The 19,427-nt window shown below is 48.9% G+C and overlaps 1 protein-coding gene across 1 annotated transcript; it reads right to left on the bottom strand.

The window, feature by feature from the left end:
- Nucleotides 1–16,982: 16,982 nt before the first annotated feature.
- Nucleotides 16,983–19,403, bottom strand: LOC108528021 (glutathione S-transferase Mu 1). Its single transcript, XM_017869588.1, has 6 exons — nucleotides 19,321–19,403; nucleotides 18,825–18,889; nucleotides 18,433–18,514; nucleotides 18,232–18,332; nucleotides 17,175–17,270; nucleotides 16,983–17,087 (listed from the first exon to the last, which is right to left on the bottom strand). The coding sequence occupies exons 1-6, from the start codon at nucleotides 19,328–19,330 to the stop codon at nucleotides 16,983–16,985; spliced, it is 459 nt and encodes a 152-aa protein (XP_017725077.1). The 5' UTR covers nucleotides 19,331–19,403.
- Nucleotides 19,404–19,427: the final 24 nt, after the last annotated feature.

Below are 19,427 nucleotides of genomic sequence, written 5' to 3'. Positions count from 1 at the left end.
GCGGATGGTCTTTGAGGAGCAGTGCTAGGGAGGCTCAGAGATGCAGTTCTGGGCCGTTCTCAAAGAAGAGAGCAAGCCCAGCTGATAGGAAGTAGCAGTCAGGGGCTGGCGTAGTGCAGGAAAAGAAGATGGTAGGAAGGGGGACTTTGATGGAAGACAGTGGGAGGCTGAAGCTTTTAAAGAGCCTTGATGCAGGGAGGGATGATGTTAGAAGAAAGGAAGCCAATGAGGCGCTTGGGGAAGAGAATAACAAGAGTAAGAAAGAAGGAGAAAGAAAGAAGGCGGGTCCAGGGAGTCGGCCTGTTCTCCAGGGTCGGGGCTAGGCAAGCAGGTCGGCTCTTCCCCTCCCCATCTTCTGGGGCATCACAGGGCCTATGTGCTGTTCCACGTGGCTGTCGTTCCGAAGAAAGACCTCGGTGGAATTCCCGGCTGGACCTTCATGTAGGGCCAGAGATCTTCTTTCCCAACCCTGGGAGGGCCGGGAAGAAGGGGCCGCAGAGCCCGGTCTGTTGTCTAGGGGGCCTGGAGGCAGCCCTGCTGGCAGGCACAGCAGGTCAGGGCGCCTGGCCACAGGCCTTTCCATGTGGACTCAAGTGCTGGAGCCATCACACAGTCTCTTAGTGTCTCCAGCCTCCTTCTAGTTAACCTCTTCTAAGGCTTCCTTTAAGTAATGTTATACCATAATAAGCAGCTAGCGCATCTTACAAAAGAGGGGCTAGCAGCGTGGCTGGGTGCTCTATAGATCCAAGAAGAAATTACAGACACAGGGCTTAGAAATCCAGCTCGACTACCCTCCAAGTCAGTTCCATTATCCACCGTTTCTCATAATGGAAGAACAGAAGTTCAGCAACTTCCTCACACTCAAATAGCTAGTAAGTGGGTACACGGGCTGGAATATAGCCTGGGCTCTGTGCTTCAATTCTAGCAAGTTTTTGCCAAAATTCTCCATCCTTTTCAGCACCCAGCCCACACCCCATGCCAGATCCTGTCAGCTCCACTGATCTGCACAAACATGTCTCCTCTTTTCAGCAGGAGGTTCTTGGCTTGCCTAGGATTGCACACACAGAAAGGACCCTCCAGGCAGTAACAAGGGGTTCAGAACCACACCTGTGGCAGCCAAGAAGAGAACCCAGATCTCACCCAATGGCCCTTAAGCAAATGCTGGATGAAATGTGGATAGGGCAAGGGTGAACAAGCAAAAGAAAGGCCAGACCAGGCTCTAATCATTCCCCTTAAAGCACAAAGTCCAAACTTCTCCACCTGGTACCTGAGCTAAACCTCCCTGTGTCCCTGTGCCCCCACCACATCTCCAGCACTACTACTGCTAGCCAGGCCACATGACACTCAGGTGTGCTGCACACAGTCTTACCAGGAATCAACAACCATGTAACTTCTAAAGAATTCAAAGAGATCCAGGGCTCCCTCTCCCTAAAGGGCCAGGGCCAGGGCCAGGGCAAGGCAGGCTTCAGGCCCCCAGCCATCGGCTGTTGCCCACTGCTCCCCTCCCACCACCTCTTACATAACCTCAAGGCTGCTCAGCCTGGACCACAACCAGAGCTCATGGGAACTAGCTGAGCAAGCAGGCTTTTTGATGGGGAGTGGCAAAGGGAAACAGATTCTAGGCTCAGAAGCCTGTTGGACTAATGCCTTGAATCCCCAGATCTGTACTAAAGTAGGATTTGCTGCTCTCAAACAACTTCAGCACGGGTAAGGGATGGTTCCCCATGAGTGAGGGGCAGGCCCCGGGCCTGGTACCCAAGTGGTGCCACACACACCTCACAGGCTACTCTACCTGCAGGCCTCTCACTGCACTCATTTCCAGGATGGGGCGGTCATCTATGCATCTCCCACTGTGCCTCACACCCTGCCTCATGCAGAGGAGAAGGTCGGTGAATAGGAGTAAAATCAGTGTGCTACTCATCTCACAGGGGGAACACTTGGAACATTGAAGGGAAAAAAGACAGGAAGAAAGATAAGGAAGGACACTGCCCCAGCATAGAGCACTTCAACACATACTCCTTCAACAGGCGCACCTACATATGTCCCCTAATCCAGCTCCAGCCTCAGCTCCGTATCTCAGGATTTTCCACATGGGGGTTCAACCATGCAAAGCTTCTGGGGGTAGCTATGAATACTGCCTGTGGGCTTCATACTCGACATCAGTGCCACTGTGTGTCAGTCCTACTATTTCAAGCTGCATCCGCACTCCTGAAGTGCTCTGCCTCTTGCAAAGTGTCCTGGGCTGTGAAACCCAGGCTGGATGAGGCCTGAGGATTTTTTCTTCTGTCACAAAAGGGAGAGCCCTGACTGCCACCCATAGATCCAGAGGCTCACAGGGAGCCCAGTACAGCCTCCACTGGCTCTGGGACCCTGAGCAAATGCCTGACCCTCTCATTCTCAGTTTCTTTATCTCTAAAACAGGCAAGATAATTCTGTCACCCTGTAGGGATGTTATAAAGTTCAACTTCCACACAATAGGTATAATGTGCTGGGCACGGTTCCTGGCACAAAGCCAGCACTCAATAAATGCAAGTTATTCTTTGTGTAGCTCCAGGACTGGGAAAGCATCTCAAAGGAGGTAACGGAAGAAGGGGCATCAAAGAGAAAGGAGGATGGGGGCATCACCTCAAAGCGGGAGATGAAGTCCTTCAGATTTGGGAAGGAGTCCAGGCAGCTGGGCTCAAATATACGCTTCATGTCAAGGACATCATAGGCGAGGAAATCCACAAAGGTGATCTGCAGAAGGCCAAGAATGTGTGGTATGAAAACCCTGTAACACCGCCGGGCGCGGTGGCTCAAGCCTGTAATCCCAGCACTTTGGGAGGCCGAGACGGGCGGATCACGAGGTCAGGAGATCAAGACCATCCTGGCTAATACGGTGAAACCCCATCTCTACTAAAAAATACAAAAAACCAGCCGGGCGACAAGGTGGGCGCCTGTAGTCCCAGCTACTCGGGAGGCTGAGACAGGAGAATGGCGTGAACCCGGGAGGCGGAGCTTGCAGTGAGCTGAGAGCCGGCCACTGCACTCCAGCCTGGGCGGCAGAGCAAGACTCCGTCTCAAAAAAAAAAAAAAAGAAAACCCTGTAACACATGAAGGAAAACAAATCCCATTCCCCATTGCACTCCTCCTTTATCCTTGTCTCCTGCAAACCATGCCGCTTCCCCAGAAACTGTGAGTAGAGCTTAGCTTTTCAGGGAGTTGCTCTAAGTACTTTGGGCTCAGTTCTCCTGAGCAGAAACAGCTGTCCACCACCCTCAGACAAAAGCCCTGTTAGGACATGGCCCCCCAGCTGGGATGGCCCCGCTGACCGCGCAAGCAGCCATCTTCCACACTAAAACGGGCAGTGCCCAAGGCTCAGTTGGATACATCAGCATTACTAAGACCTGACTGGGTGCCAGACCCTATCTGAAGTGATCAGAAAGGCCAGAGAGGAATTGAGATCGCCCTGAATCTACCTCACGTCCTCCCAGTGCCTCTGGTCAGCCCGGCAGGAGCGCCTGACACCTGGCAACCCCTGGACCAGACAGGGCAGAATCAAGGGGGAGGCAAAAACTACAGGACCCAGGGAAAGAATGTAGAAAGTTCATCTCTAATGGCGGTAGCCAAAGAAAACAATGAACCATTCGAAAGTTGCCATGGGAGATGAGAGAGAAGGTTCAGTTGAAAGGAAGAAGGGGGGGAAGCCACCCTCTTGCTGGCTCTGAGGTCTGTCCCTTATGAAAATGTGTGGACCCTGTGCATGTCAAATACAGGCACTTGGAAACTATTGAAGAAATGCAATTCAAGAGTGCCATTAACACCTATATCTTTCCTTGATCGTATATTCTAGGTAGCAGTAGTGATGGAAACCAGCTGACGAAATGATCCATGGACAAGGCCCGAGACAAGAAGAATTCGACACAAACATTTTGTGTTACCATCTAGGAATGAATTCATCCCTGGGATCCTGATCTGTCCTAAAGATTGGTGGAAATTGCCTCGCTTTGTTGAAAAACATGACATTGAGACATGGAGAATAACGTTATAGTAGGAAAGCACGGGATGATGGTAACCAAGGACTAAGCAAAAGACATGTGGCAGGAATCAAGAGTCTTGGCCACAAATCCAAAACTCCTGCCAGTGGCAGAATCACTGGGAGACCACAAATTCGGTTGTAGCAATCATGACGCAGTTGCACGCGTTGCATGATCTGGTTCTCGACAAAATGTCCACACGAACTTCAAAGAGGAGAATGTTCGTGTGGACATTTTGAGAACCCAGGATATAGATGTTTCCAATCAGCAGGCGAGCCGGGGTCCCTACAGCCGACTTTGTCCAGTCCTTCCGGTGTGGGCCAAGCCAGGGAAAGGTGACTGGGTGGGGTGCAGGACCACAAAATGGTCCAAAGCAGAGTCCTGGAGCGCCATGCGGTGTCCCATAACTGGTTCTCCAAAAGTCCACACGAATCTTTCTCTTCTGTCCCCCCTGCCACCGCACAAAACACAGACCACTCGAGCATTCGCACCAAATCCAGCCAAGGAAGAGCCCACCTCCTACCCACCACACTGCAGCCAACCACACTCACAGCAGGTGTGCTTTGCCGCGGCAATGTACCGCAGGATGGCCCTTGCTCTGTGATCTTGTGAGCCCATCAATCCAAAGTAGGGCAGCTGGAGAATGGGAAACCGGGAAGCTCATTGGGACACAAGGTCCCCAGCATGCGCCCTTTTTGCCCATAAGGCAAGGCAAGAGGAAGACTGGGCACTCACGGCCTGCCTCATGCAGCGAAATAAGAATACGCACAATAACAATGAGCTTGACACCAGAACGATCCTGAAGGGGTGGTAGACACCAGTAGTGACAGAATTGGGCAGAAAGACTCACTGACGCAACCCCTCTAAAGCTGGGAGAGGAACATGCGGTCAGTAGACACATTGCACCTTTCCCCAAAACCGCGCCCCTTCCCTGCACCCCTACATGGGAAAGTCAGGCCCAGCTTGAATTTTACATTCCAGCGCAGCATGCTTCTGTCATAGTCAGGAGCCCGTGTGGGGAAAGATAGAAGTGAAAACAAAACCCCCAAAGCCCAGCCCTCCCTCCACGGGACGCCCTCCCAAGGACCAGTGCAAGACCGCCTGAAGACAGGTGGATCGTAGAATCTGACCAGTCAGTCCAATCCCAAGGAATAAGGGAGAAAGAACCCGGTGAAGACCTGGACCCCTCTCGACTAAGGCTCCAGGGTTTAGGCCAAGCCCTGAGACACCATGCCACAGTTACCCAGGAATGCCCAGCATCCGCGCCCAGCATTCGCCTTGCAAAGACAGAGGGCTCCCTCACAGGGGTCAGGAAGGGACCAGCCTGCAGCTCCAGCGGGGAGGGGCTGGAGAGGCAAGCCCACAGGTACCACCCAATGGGTTCTGTGGGCCAACTCAGCGTGTGGGGCCAGGGCCCGACCGAAGGTGTCCCTTACCAATTCCGCATCAGGTACTTCTTTTCGCTCGTAGTTTGAGCTGTGTATTCCGGAGGGGCAGGTCCGGATGGCGGGCCCCCCGAAAGTGAGCTGGGAAGATGGCCCGCATGCATCGGGTCAAAGATGGGGTCCGCTGACTTGGTGACTTTCTCTGCACAGGCGAGGCCCCGTGTACACTGCATTTAACCTGTTGGCCTCCACTCTACCCGCCACCACACCGTCCAAAACACAACATCAGCGCACGCACAGGCCCCTTTTCGGAGGGTGGCACCGCCTGAAAGGAAACGGTCTCTAAGAACCCGCGGTGAGCCGTCCCTCCAGCTGCTCCACACTGTCCACTTCCTCCACTTCCCTCTCCACAGCCTCGTCCCACCGTCCAGCGACGCGCCTGCTCACCCCGCGGAGCCCAGTACCCCAGGAATATTGGCCCATGGTGCCTGTTTGTGCGGATTCTGCAGACAGGCCCTCAGCCGAGCAGGGCCAAGACTTATGAAGACCCAGGGAGGAGAGGAAGGGCCTGCTGCGACCGGACGCCCCTCGCCCCACGCCCTAAACGACGCCATTCGGGGCCCGGAGAGGGCGCCCCGGGCTGGAATCAGTAAGACCCCCGCCCGCCTCCCAGCCCCGAGGGTTCCGGGAGCGAGGTCAGGGCGCCCGGAAGCCGAAGGCGGGGATCATCCTCGCCAGCTTCCCCAACCCGCCCTTAGGCTCCACGAGTCTATCCAGCCCTTGCTAAGTCCACAGCGACTTGGCTGTGCGCTTGAAACAGCAGCCAAACCCGAAAGGAGCAAAAAGGTCTACTCTCCTCTCCTCCCTGCCCGCGGAATCCCTAAGCCTTCTCTCCGCTGCCGAGTTCCCGCGGGCTCTGGGAGACTCGGGCTGCTGGGGTCAGACTAAAAGGTGGTGGCCCCAACCTGGGAATTTAATTCAGCCCCTGTCACTGTAAGAGCAGGACTTCCTCTGATTCGAAAGCTACTCCGAGGGCTTTGTCTCCCCTCTAGCCCCGCCTACACAGGAACAGTGTCACTGGTATGGGAAGGACCCCCAAGAAATGGGTCAGAGTAAAGGAAATGTGGTCTGTGTTTTCTGTTAGGGGCCCTCGGATACTGAGTCCTTTTGTTGTCTGGCTAAGTACTATGTAAATTAGCCACTTCGTATTTTGGCACAATTTATGAATCTAAATTAAAGGATCAGACCCAGCAAGTTGGAGAGGTATCTGAGGTGCCCCCTGGAAATGTCCAGCCAGTCCACTAGGTGAACCTCACATAGACCAAAACAGCAACAGCAGCAGTGAGTGCAGTGGCCACAGAGGGCAGGCGAGGGAGGGTGGAAGAACTTCCCAGACCAAACTGAGGGTCAGGCTGCTATTTCTCTAGGCCCAATAACGAGATGCAGATCAACTGGAGAGGAAGAGAGGTTGTATTTCTACAACTAGTTGCAGGGAGAAGGCCTGGAAATTACCACTAGACCAACTCAAAATTACAAAGTTTTCCAGAGCATATATACCCTCTAAGCTATATGTCTACAAGTAAGTGTGCATTCATCTAAAGACATAAGTGATTGACTTCTTTAATCTATAACTAAGTTCTGGGTCCTGAGACCTTACTCTGGAGCCTCAGTCTATTTACTTTATCTAAATGGGTCCAGGTGGCGGACGTGATTACCCTTACCTTGTCTCCTGCTACATCACGGAGGTATGGGGAGTTCCTTCAGACCCCCAATAAAACTTGTTTAATCCTAAATGGATCCTGTTAAGAATTCCTTCGTTATTTTGTCATGCTTTAAGGTCCAGGAAAGGCCTAAGCAAAACTCTTGGTGGGCTTTTGTTACATTCCAGCCTTTGTATAAATGTACTGGCTTTTTTTAGCTTCTCATATTTAACTTAACCACTCAGTCAGTACTGAGCCAGTTGTTATGGAGGCCTGTGTTAGTGAGACCTGGCTTGCCACAGAACCTTTCCCTCAGAGAAGCCAGAACCCTGTCCTGCTGAGGAGGGAGGTCAGAGGATGGTGGCCAGAGAGGAGCCTGAGGGCTCCCCACAGGACCACAGGCAGGGACCCTCGCCTCTCCAGATCCACCATTCTGGACCTGGACCTAGCTCCTGACCCATGTGTGTTCTTCAGTGTGGGACAGTGGTTCTGCAGAAGGGGATCCGGAGCAGCCGGGATGAGGGAAGCTGCAAGTATTCTGAAGGAAAGGGTTGTAGCCAGTTGTCACCACACAGAAACTCAGGCCTGACAGAGCCAGGTCTAGATTTGATGTGCTGTCCGAATTGCAAAATGTGGACAAGTTCTAATTTTGAAAACAGCGCTGGGCCAGACAGTCAAAACGGACTCGGTCCCATTTTACCAAGGGCCTGTAATGGGACCTCTGGACTGGATTTCATAATTCCTTCTGTCTCTTCTGTCAACATTCTTACATTCTGGAGACAAATTAACAGAAAATTTACATAAAATGTTGTCAGAATTGTAAAAACCAATCTGTTAGAAACAAATGCTGACAGACAAAAGAAAATGTATCATACTTCATGGAAATTTATTAAAAGTCTCTTAAATATTGTTTGGGTAAACGTAGGAAATCCAAAATTAAAGAATCTTTTCTTCAATCTGAAAAGAAAATAAAAATCACCATTTGAAGATGCTACCAAAGTTGAATTGAGAAAACATTTTTCCAACATGCCTGTTATACCGAAAATAAGGCAAACAAACCAGAATTTCAAGTTAGGAACAGGAACAAAGTTAGAGTGGAAAAAAGGAAGGGGAAGCAGGAAGTTACCTTAAAAAATTATGAAACTTTATCTAATTTGCGTTGTTATACATAATAGTTGATTCTCTTAAAAGTTAGCTAATTAACAGAGCATTTAGTACAACAAAAACAAAAAATAAAATTACAAGTTAATGCAAATCGGAACTAATCAAGAAATGTAGTTACAAGTGGATTTTTTTTTAAACTGGGGGAAACACTTTTTTCTAAACTCTGTGCTTAACTGATGTTACCACCAAGGCGGGAAGAAACACAACAGGGTCAAACATGGTTTAAGGATAAAGATTCTGAATGAAGTAATGGAAATCCGTTAATAAGAAAAATAACAGCACAAAAGGGCACTTTTACCCTCAGCTTTAGGCTGGATATGTTTCAAAGATTTTGAAAAGTGCCGTGGAGTGACACAGTACAGGGATGCTTACGGTGGGAAGGACTACACAGGCAAGGATGATTATAAATCATGTCACTTATCAGCCTGAATCCACATCAGGCAATGCCGGCCTCAGAGATAGAAAATTGGTGTTTTTCTTATAACTGGGAGCTGCTGCTCATAGGGAGCTTGCTTGGGGAGAGAGGAGACAGATAAGCAGGGGCAGGAGAAGGGAGGGGCAGGAGGGTACTTCTGGGGGGCAGAAAGGCCCCATGTGGGACATTAGTATCTTAGGGTAATCAGAGTCGTTTTATAATCTTTCTACAAATTTCTCAAAACTCTGACACAAGATCAAAATAAAAGGTAAAAAAATTACATATACATATACTCATATTATTATTTTAATAATACTTTTATATTATTAACTTAAATGTTACATCAATAAGGACTTAAGTATATGAGTTACATTATGATCTTTTTTTAATTATTAATTATTTTTTAATGCCCAGTATCCATCCAGGGGCCACCACTGGGATGCTGATTCAAGTGAGGTGATTTTGGCCCCTCAGGGGACATGTACATCTGCTGCGAGACTTTGTTCATTGTAAACAGCAGGAAGCGCCCACGCATTAGTGGGGAGAGGATGGGGTGGGGATGCTGGGTCGCCCTGCGATGCTCAGGATACGCACCTCACAACAAATGAACTCTGCCCTCCAGAATTCTCTGTCCGGGCTGAGGGGTTAAGAAACCCTAGTCTATGGACCCAGGACTGAGCTCAAAAAGCTGCAGTGGGAGAAACAAGGTCCTTCGAATTCTGGTGGCAGGAAGGGAGGCCAAAGGACCACTTCCCTGGACACCAGCTGGCAGGAAGGAGGACCTAAGAGACAATCTCACTGGCGCAGTCCCTGCAGGCATCAAGCTGCTCATCAGGAATGAGAGAAGGAGAATTGGGCAGGGAAACGGTCTACTAGTGGACAGGGCTGAGGCAGTCTGGTTTCCAAGATTACAGGGTAGGCAGTGGGTGGGACTCTCTCTGGCAGTCAGACGGCAGGCACTCCCCTGCAGCTCTGAGCCATTGTTTCCAGAGCCAGGCAGCCCGAGCTCTAGCACCATGGGAAATTGTTCTAGAAGCTGCTGGGCAAAGCTAGGCAGGATGAACTGAACTTATTTTAAAAGGTATCCACCCTGACTGAGAAAGGTGTGCAGAAAGTTGTTACAAGTCACTGCCAACCTGTAATGGCTTGACTAGACCCTCCCTGCATTTAACACCCCATAGGGGTGACCCCAAAGGTCAAATATATAATAATCACCTGATGACTGCCACAGATACGGATATGAGTGATGCCAGTCACCACAAGGCAGGCCCCGTTCCCACTGTTCACCCACCCTTCAAGCCGGCCAGAGACCCTCACCCAAAACGAATCATCAAAATGTGCAAGCAGATGTTTTGGTCTTTTGGAGCCTTTAAAATAATGATCATCAACACAGAGATTTTACCAGGAGAAAAGAGGATATCTCCTCACAATCCCTTGGAGTTTACTGCAACGGCATCTCAGACAGTGCTTTTCCATATAGAAAAAAACCCAGGTAATAGATGTACTGTAGTATTTTATCCTGTGTTTGATTTTTTTTTAAAAGTTATCTTATTGATGATGGTGACCCACTTGTGTTTGTTTGTTGTTTGTTTTTGCTATGTTGTACTAGTAAGCGTTCTTCCAAAATTTGAAGTGATACCACAAAGATAAGGCCTGTAGGAAATTTGGGTGTTTATTTATAAATTTAGTGTATCTTTATGGGAATAACTGGCTCACACAATTTTGGAATGAAGCTCCATGATCATCTGGCTGCAGGATAGAGAAGCAGGAAAGCCCAGTGTATCATTCAGTTGGTGATCTAAAGGCATCAGAACAAGGGTGGGGTGCGAGGCGATGGTGTTAATCGCTGATCAAGTCTGAAGGCCAGAGAACCAGGAGTGTGGATGTCCCGGGATAAGACGGAAATGGGAAGTCCAGTCAGAGAGATCAAATGCACCTTCCTCTTGTCTTTTTTCTTTCTCCTCTGGACCTTGACAGTTTCCTTGGAAGCCCCCTTCATTGCCGAGAGAAATCTTGGCTGTCTTCTGATTCAAAGGCGAATCTCTTCTGTTAAACACCCTCACAAATTACAATAATTTTACCAGCCATTGAGTATCCCTTAGCTGGTAGGTTGATGCAGGAAAATTAACCATCATATTAATGCCACAGAAAAACAAGAAACAAAATCACCAACTAATTACATTGTGCCTGTGGGAGAAAAAGCCTTGACTGCCACGAGATCATCTTTGACCTTTCTTGCAGGAGTTGACTAAGCCACAGGTAGAGATAGGTAAACAGAGATTTCTTACAGGAGAATCATGAACAAGTATATTCATAGACTTGTGATTCATTGGCAGAAACATGCGCAACCTAATAAACAAAAAGGTGAAGGTAGAAAACTTGAAGGTATTCTTTTTTTTTTTTTTTTGAGATGGAATCTCACTCTGTCACCCAAGCTGGAGTGCAATGTGCAATGGCACGATCTTGGCTCAGTGCAACTTCTGCCTCCCAGGTTCAAGCGATTCTTGTGCCTCAGTCTCCTGAATATTTGGGACTACAGGTGCCCACCACCACACCTGGCTAACTTTTGTATTTTTCAGTAGAGACAGGATTTCACCATATTGACTAGGCTGGTCTCAAACTCCTGACCTCAAGTGATCCACCCGCCTCGGCCTCCCAAAGTGCTGGGATTACAGGCATGAGCCACCACACCCAGCCAGAAAATTTGAAGGTGTTCTTATTAAAAAAAAAAAATCATAAGATGAAATCTCCATCTCCTAAAATAGTGCAGAAAGGTCCATGTACCTTGCTGGTGGCACCATAAATTAAGTTGTTCTCTCTGGAGAGCAATCAAATTACCTGTTATAGTACCATTAAACCATTCTCACTCTTTACCTTGTAGTAGTCGCCTCTGGGGATCTGCTCAAAGTAACCAAAAATGGGAAGGAATTGTTGAAACATGATCACCCTGCTCTAAAAACAAATACATAAGTTAGAAAAATCCACATATCCCATAGCATAAGAATGACTAGGCAAACTACAGTTTATCCACAGGAACTAATGTTAGATAGCCACCAATATTAGAAGTAGGCATGCATATAGACTGCCAACATATATAGTTTTTTTTTTTTTTTTTTTTTTGAGACAGAGTCTTGTTCTGTTGCCCAGGCTGGAGAGGAGTGGCACGATCTTGGCTCACTGCAGCCTCCGCCTCCCGGGATCAAGCGATTCTCCTGCCTCAGCCTCCTGAGTAGCTGAGACTACAGGAAAGCGCCACCACACCTCGCTAATTTTTGTATTTTTACTAGAGAAGTGGTTTCACCATGTTAGCCAGGATGGTCTCGATCTCCTAACCTTGTGATCTGCCTGCCTGGGCCTCCCAAAGTGCTGGGATTACAGTCATGAGCCACCCCGCCCAGCCCATGTACAGATTTTTAAGTAAAATGTTAGGCCAGGCGCGGTGGCTCACACCTCCTGTAATCCCAGCACTATGAGGGGTAGAGATGGGTGGATAACTTGAGGCCCGGAGTTTGAGACCAGCCTGGACATCATGAAAAAACCTCATCTCTACTAAAAATACAAAAATTAGCCACGTGTGGTGGTGTATGCCTGTAGTCCCAGCAACTCAGGAGGCTGAGGCACGAGAATCGCTTGAACCCAGGAGGCAGAGGTTGCAGTAAGCTGAGACTGTACCACTGTGCTCCAGCCTGGGCAACAGAGTGAGACTCTGTCTCAAAAAAAAAAAAAAGTAAAATATTAAAGAGAAAAAACTGTAGAATCTAAGAGTATACATACACACCAGTCTCACCTACCCAAAGAAGTAGGCATGAATACAAATTGAAAGATAATTTGAAATGACACCATTAAGATGATCCTATGATTTGCTTAACAACTATTCAGTGAGCACCTACTATGATCAGGGACTGTCCTAGACGATGTGCAAACACCTGTAACATCAGTGAACAAGAAGACACAAAAACACATGCGCTCATGACATTGACATCTTATGCAGGAAAGCAAACAAACACAAGCGCACAAATAATGTAAGACATATGTGGATGCTTTTCACTGAAGTGTCATATACATACAGTGCACAGGCCTTAAGTGTGCTACCCTGTGGGCTTTTCCACTTGTATACTCTTCTGGAACCACCTGCCAGATAAAGAGAGAAAACTTACAGCACTCCACCAGGCGCCTTCAATAGGCAACCTTCCAGTTCTCACCAGGGTCACCAATCACCTGACCTGTGATACCATGGACTCATTTCCCTCTCCTGATTTCCGTGTAAGTGGAATGAGATCGTGTGTCCTTTCCCCTGTCTGGATCCTTTTACTCAACACGTCTGTGAGACCCATCCATGTTTTTGCACATAGTATTAGCACATTTATTTTTAATATAGCGGAGTAAGTATTCCATTATACGAATGATGGAATTATGTTCATAAACCACAGTTCGTTTGCTCATTCTTCTATTCAGGGAATTTGGATGGTTTTCAGTTATTGGCTATTTAAAATAAAGCTGCTTTTGACATCATTATACCTGGCTCTTGGAATCCATTAGGACTCATTCCTGTAGGGTGGGACTTCTGGGTCCTGGGGAGATGTATGTTTAGCCCCAGCTGACACTGCCAGTATTCCAAAGTGACTTTCCCACCAGCAAGGCATGACAGTTCCAGTTACTCCACAAATCACCAACAATTGTCAGTCCTTTCAATGTCAGCCATTCTAGTGGGGATACACTAGGATCTACGGGTTTTTAACTTTCTGCTGTCTAATGATGTTGAACACCTTCTCATGAGCTTATTGGACATTTGGATATTCTGACTCATTTGTTAATTAGTTGTATTTTTAGATCTACAGTTTTTGGAGAAGAGACCTTTGTTGATTTGTAACAAGTTCTCCCTGCTGAGCCTTGTATGAATACCTGACCTACAGACTCAACAACTATTTCTGGCATCACAGCTTAGGAACTGCTAAGCTATGAGATTCTTCCTCTGAAGCAGCTCACTCTCCAGTGAGATTTTAAATAACTTCAAGAAGATGCAATGCAGATAAAGCTATGGGATTGCTGTCAGGGTGGAGGAAGCCTATGCTTAGAATATTCCGGCAAGGATGTGAGTCAGGAAGAGAACAACCTGTAGATCCCCACGCAGTCTTTGGAATTACAGACCTCAGAATGACAAACAATAGAAGCTTAGGTAAAAAAGCAAAAGATATGGCCAGGCGCAGTGGCTCAGGCATGTAACTCCAGCACTTTGGGAGGCTGAGGTGGGTGGATCATGAGGTCAGGAGTTTGAGACCAGCCTGGCCAACATGGTGAAAACCCATCTCTAAACCAAAAATACAAAAATTATCTGGGCACAGTGGTACATGCCTGTAGTTCCAGCTACTCAGGAGGCTGAGGCAGGAGCATCATTTGAACCCGGGAAGGGGAGGTTGCAGTGAGCCAAGATCACACCACTGCACTCCAGCCCGGGCAACAATAAGATTCCCTCTCAAAATAATAAAAATAATAATAACTTTAAAAAATCAAAGGATGCAGTCAGACGCATCCACCTACTCACCAGAAATGCTCAATACTAGAAAAGAGTGAGTAAGTCTATTAGAGGTCTGAAGGTTTTCATCATAGAATTCTATCCCCAGCTGATATGGTTTGGTTGTGTCGGGGGGCAAATAAGGCCAGAACTCAAAGTCGGCTGCCCATGAGGACTAGGACAACCCCACTGCAGACACAGCAGGTCAGGACCTTGGCCACAGCCTTTCCACGAGGGCTCAAGTGCTGGGACATCACACAGCCTCTTAGGGTCCCCAGATTTGTGGAGTTAACTCTTCCAGCTTCCTTTAAGTAATGCTGTACCGCAGTAACAGCTAACACTTATGAAGATTCTACACTGTGCTGGCTGCTCTGTACCCAAGAGAAATTATAACACAAGCTTAGAAAATCCACTTGACTGCTCTGCAAGGCTGAATCTATTATCACCATTTCTCATGTGGGAAACAGAAGTTCAGCAACTACCTCAAATTTAAATACCTAGTAAAGGGAACAGGGCTACAATGTAGCCTGGTTCTGTCTCTCTCCAGCTTTGGCCTCTTTCTGCCAAATACTCTTCTTCTTCTGCCTCACCACTCCTCACACCGGGCCCTGTCACTCCTTGACTGCACACACAGTCTCCTTTTCCACAGGGAGGCTCTTGGCTTGTCTGGGTGTAGACACACAGAAGGGACCTCCAGCAGAACAAAGGGGCTCAGAACACACTCACCCAATGTCTCAGTAAAACCTGGATGAAAGTGGAATGGGGGGTGGCAGTGCATAAGAAAATGAAAGGTGAGGCTAGGCTCTAATCATTCCCCTTAAAGCAGAAAGTACAAAGTTCTCCATCTAATACCTGAGCAGATTCTCACTGTGCCCTAACCCATGGCATCTCCAGCCCTGCTGCTGCAGATCAGGCTACAAGACACTCAGATGTGCTGTGCAAAATCTTACCGGGATTGAATGCCCAGATAAGGTATTCAAAAAGATCCAGCCAGGCGTGGTGGCTCACACCTGTAATCCCAGCACATTGGCAAGCCGAGGTGGGTGGATCACCTGAGGTCAGGAGTTCGAGATCAGCCTGGTCAACATGGTGAAAGCCCATCTCTACTAAAAGTAGAAAAATTAGCTGGGTGTGGTGGCACATAATTGTAATCTCAGTTACTCAGGAGGCTGAGGCAGAGAATTGCTTGAACCCGGGAGGCAGAGGTTGCAGTAAGCCTAGATCACACCACTGCACTCCAGCCTGGGCAACAGCAAGACACAATCTCAAAAAAAAAAAAAAAAAAAAAAATTCCAGGACTGCCTGTTCTCAAACTGATTGACCTTGGCATGTCACAGGCCAGAGACCTCAGCTCTCCTCCACGCCTCCCTTCCCACCACATCTTACATAACTAACTCCAAGGCCACTTAAGCCTGGACCAGAACCAGAGCTGATGGGAACTAGCTAAGCAAGCAGATCTCTTGATGGGGAGTGGGAAAGGGAAACAGATTCTAGGCTCAGAAGCCCTTTGGACTAGTGCCTCAAATTCCCAAATCTGTACTAAAGTAGGATTTGCTGCTCTCAAACAATATCAACACGGGTGAGGGATGCTTCTCCGTGAGTGAGGGCAGGCCCCGGGCCCAGTACCCAGTTGGTGCCACACACACCTCTCAGGTTGCTCTGCCTGCAGGCCTCTCACTGCACTCTTTTCCAGGATGGGGCTGTCATCTATGCATCTCCCACTGTGCCTCACACCCTGCCTCGTGCAGAGGAGAAGGTCAGTAAACAGGAGTAAAACCAGCATGCCACTCATCTCACGGGGGAACACGTGGAACATTGGAGGGAAAAAAGAGAAGAAGAGTAGCTCATGCCTGTAATCCCAGCACTTACGGAGGCTGAGGCGGGCAGATCACCAGAGGTCAGGAGTTTGAGACCAGCCTGGCCAACATGGTGAAACCCCGTCTCTACTAAAAATACAACAATTAGTTGGACGTGCTGGCACACACCTGTAATCCCAGCTACTCTGGCGGCTGAGGCAGGAGAATCACTTGAACCCAGGAGGCGGAGGTTACAGTGAGTCAAGATTACTCCACTGTACTCCAGCCTGGGCGACAGAGCAAGATTCTGTCTCAAAAAAAAAAAAGGAAGAGAGGTGGAGTAAGAAAATGCCCCAGCACCAGGCATTTCAACATAAACTCCTTCAACAGGAGCACCCACATATATACCTTAATCCAGCTCCAGCCACAGCCCTGGCTCTCAGGAATCCCCACACAGGGGTCCGATCATGCAAAGCTTCTGGAGGTAGCTATGAATATTGCCCGTGGGTTTAGCACTAGACATCAATGCCACCGTTGTGTCAGTCCTACTATTGCCAGCTCCATCCGTGGTCATGAAGTGCTCTGCCTCTTCCAAAGTGTCCTGGGCTGTGAAACCCAGGCTAGGGGAAGCCTAAGACTTTTTCTCTGGTCACATACTGGAGAACCCTGACTGCCACCCGTAGATCCAGAGGCTCACAGGGTGCCCAGCACAGCCTCCACTGGCTCTGGGACCCTGAGCAAATGCTTGACCATCTCATTCTCAGTTTCCTTATCTCCAAAATGGGCGAGATAATTCTGTCACCCTGTTGGAATGTTATAAAATTCAAATTCCACACAATAGGTATAATGTGCTGGGCACAGTTCGTGGTATGAAGCCAATGCTCAATAAATGCAAGTTATTCTATGTGTAGCTCCAGGACTGGGAAAGCATCTCAAAGGAGGGAAAGGAACAAGGGGCATCAAAGAGAAAGGAGGATGGGGGCATCACCTCAAATCAGGAGATGAAGTCCTTCAGATTTGGGAAGGCGTCCAAGCACTTGGGCTCAAATGTATGGTGCAGGTCAAGGACATCATAGACGAGAAAATCTACAAAAGTGATCTGCACAAGGCCAAGAATATGTGGACTGGAACCTCCATAACACATGAAGCAAAACAGATCTCATTCCCTATATCACTCTTCCTTTACCTTGTCTCCTACAAACCATGGCTGCTTCCCCAGAAACTGTGAGTAGAGCTTTAGCTTTTCAGGGAATTCCTCCAAGTATTTTGGCTTCAGTTTCTCCTGAGGCAGAAAACAGCTGTCACTACCCTCAGACAAAAGCTCCCTGCATAGACATGGCTTCCCCAGGGCTGTGGATGGCCCAGACTGGCCACGGGCAAGCAGCCATCTTCCCCAAAACTAAAACTGGGGCAGTGCCCAGGCTTCAATTGGATACATCAGCAGTTATTAGACTCTGACTGAGTGCCAGACCCTATCTAAAGTGATCAGAAGGCAGAGAGGAGTGAGATGCCGTCCCTGAATCTGTTATCACTGACCTCCCAATAACCTCTGGGTCAGCCCCAGTGGCACCCGAGCGCCTGGCAGCCTTTGGACCCAGACAGAATCCCGGGCAGAATCAAGGATGCAAACAAGTAAAGGAGCTCAGGGAAAGAAGTAGAAAGTTCCTCCTAATGGGGTGGCAAGAGAAAACATGGACATTGACCAGTTTCCAGGGAGATGAGAAGTTCAGGTTGAAAGGAAGGAGGGAGAAGATTAAAGGCCCGCTGGCTGCCTCTGAGCTGCCTGTTATGAAAATGTGTGGATCCCTATGGATGTCAATGACAGCACTTGGAAAGCTGTGGAGGAGAAGATGCAATTCAACGGTGCCATTACATTCATCTGTCTTGTACTTGAGTCTGTATATTCTAGGAGCAGGCAGGTGATGTGAACTGGCTGAGATAAATGACCCAGGACAGAAATCAGAGGCCAGAGGCAATGAAGGAAATTCTGAACACAAACTTTACCATCTAGGAATTGAATTTCTACCCTGGGATGCCTGGATCGTGTCCTAAGATTGGTGGGAATTGCCTCTGCTTTTGTTGACATGACATTGGAGTTGTAAGGATAACTGTTGATAGTATGGGAAAGCACTTGGAGGATGAGTGGTACCAAGGAATTAAGAAAAGACCAGTGTGTGCAGGAATGCAAGAGTCCTGGTCCCAAATCCAAACTCTGCCAGGTGCAGATCACTGGGGAGACTCACAAATTCTGGGTTGTGGCAGATCATGGCCAGCTGCATATGGTTGTCCATGGTCTGGTTCTCCATAATGTCCATACGAATCTTCTCCTCTTCTGTCTCCCCACCTGCCACCCACAAAACACAGACTCACTCTGAGCATCGCACCCTAATCCAGCCAGAAAGGAGGCCACCTTTCCCCCACACACTGCAACAAACCACACTCACACAGGTTGTGCTTGCGGGCAATGTAGCGCAGGATGGCGTTGCTCTGGGTGATCTTGTGAGTCCCATCAATCAAGTAGGGCAGCTGGATGAATGGGAAACCGGGGAAGCTCAGTTGGGACACCAGGTTCCCCAGCATCCCCTTCCCATAAGCAAGGGCAGAGAGGAGACTGGGCACTCACTGTGCCTGCTCATGGCAGGCCTGAAATAAGAATACTGTCACATGAACGAATGAGCTTGGACACAGAACATCATGGAAGGGCTGTGTAGACAGCCAGGAGTGACAGGAATTGGGCAGAAGACTCCTGATCCTAACCCCTCTAAGCTGGGGAGAGGACATGCGGTCAGAGACACGTTGCACTTTCCCCCAAAACCGCCCCTTCCCCTGCACCTACATTGGGAAAGTCCAGGCCCAGCTTGAATTTTTCATTCAGCCACTGGCTTCTGTCATAGTCAGGAGCTGTGGTGGGGAAGATGAAGTGAAAACAAACCTCCCCAAAGCCCAGCCCTCCTTCCCCGGGACCCTCCCAAGGAGCCAGTGGCAAGACCCCTGAGACAGGTGGATCTAGAATCTGACCAGTCAGTCCCACATCCCAGGGATAAGAGAGAAAGAATCCCGGTGAGGACTCTGGACCCCTCTCGACTAAGGCTTCCAGGGTTTAGGCAAGCCCTGAGGGACACCCAACCCAATTGCCCAGACAGGGGGCCCAGCATCCCGCCCCAGGATTCTGCCTTGCAAGGACAGAGTGCTCCCTCACCAGGGCTCAGGGAAGGGACAGCCTGCAGCTCCAGCAGGGGAGGCCTGCAGAGGCAGCCACAGGTGGCCACCATGGGTTGCTTGGTGCCAACTCAGCGGGAGTGGGCAGGGCCCAGATACGAAGGTGCCATTACCGTGCCCCATCAGGTACTTCTTTTCCTCATAGCTTGAGTCTGTGTATTCCAGGAGCAGGCGGATGGCGTGGGCCAGCTGGGAGAGATGGCCCGCATGCAGCTCGGGT

Source organism: Rhinopithecus bieti, unplaced genomic scaffold (assembly GCF_001698545.2).
Source record: "Rhinopithecus bieti isolate Rb0 unplaced genomic scaffold, ASM169854v2 scaffold_3040, whole genome shotgun sequence".
NCBI classification, from domain to species: domain Eukaryota; kingdom Metazoa; phylum Chordata; class Mammalia; order Primates; family Cercopithecidae; genus Rhinopithecus; species Rhinopithecus bieti.
Note: the sequence above shows the minus strand (reverse complement) of the source record. Positions and strands in the feature narration are given on the sequence as shown.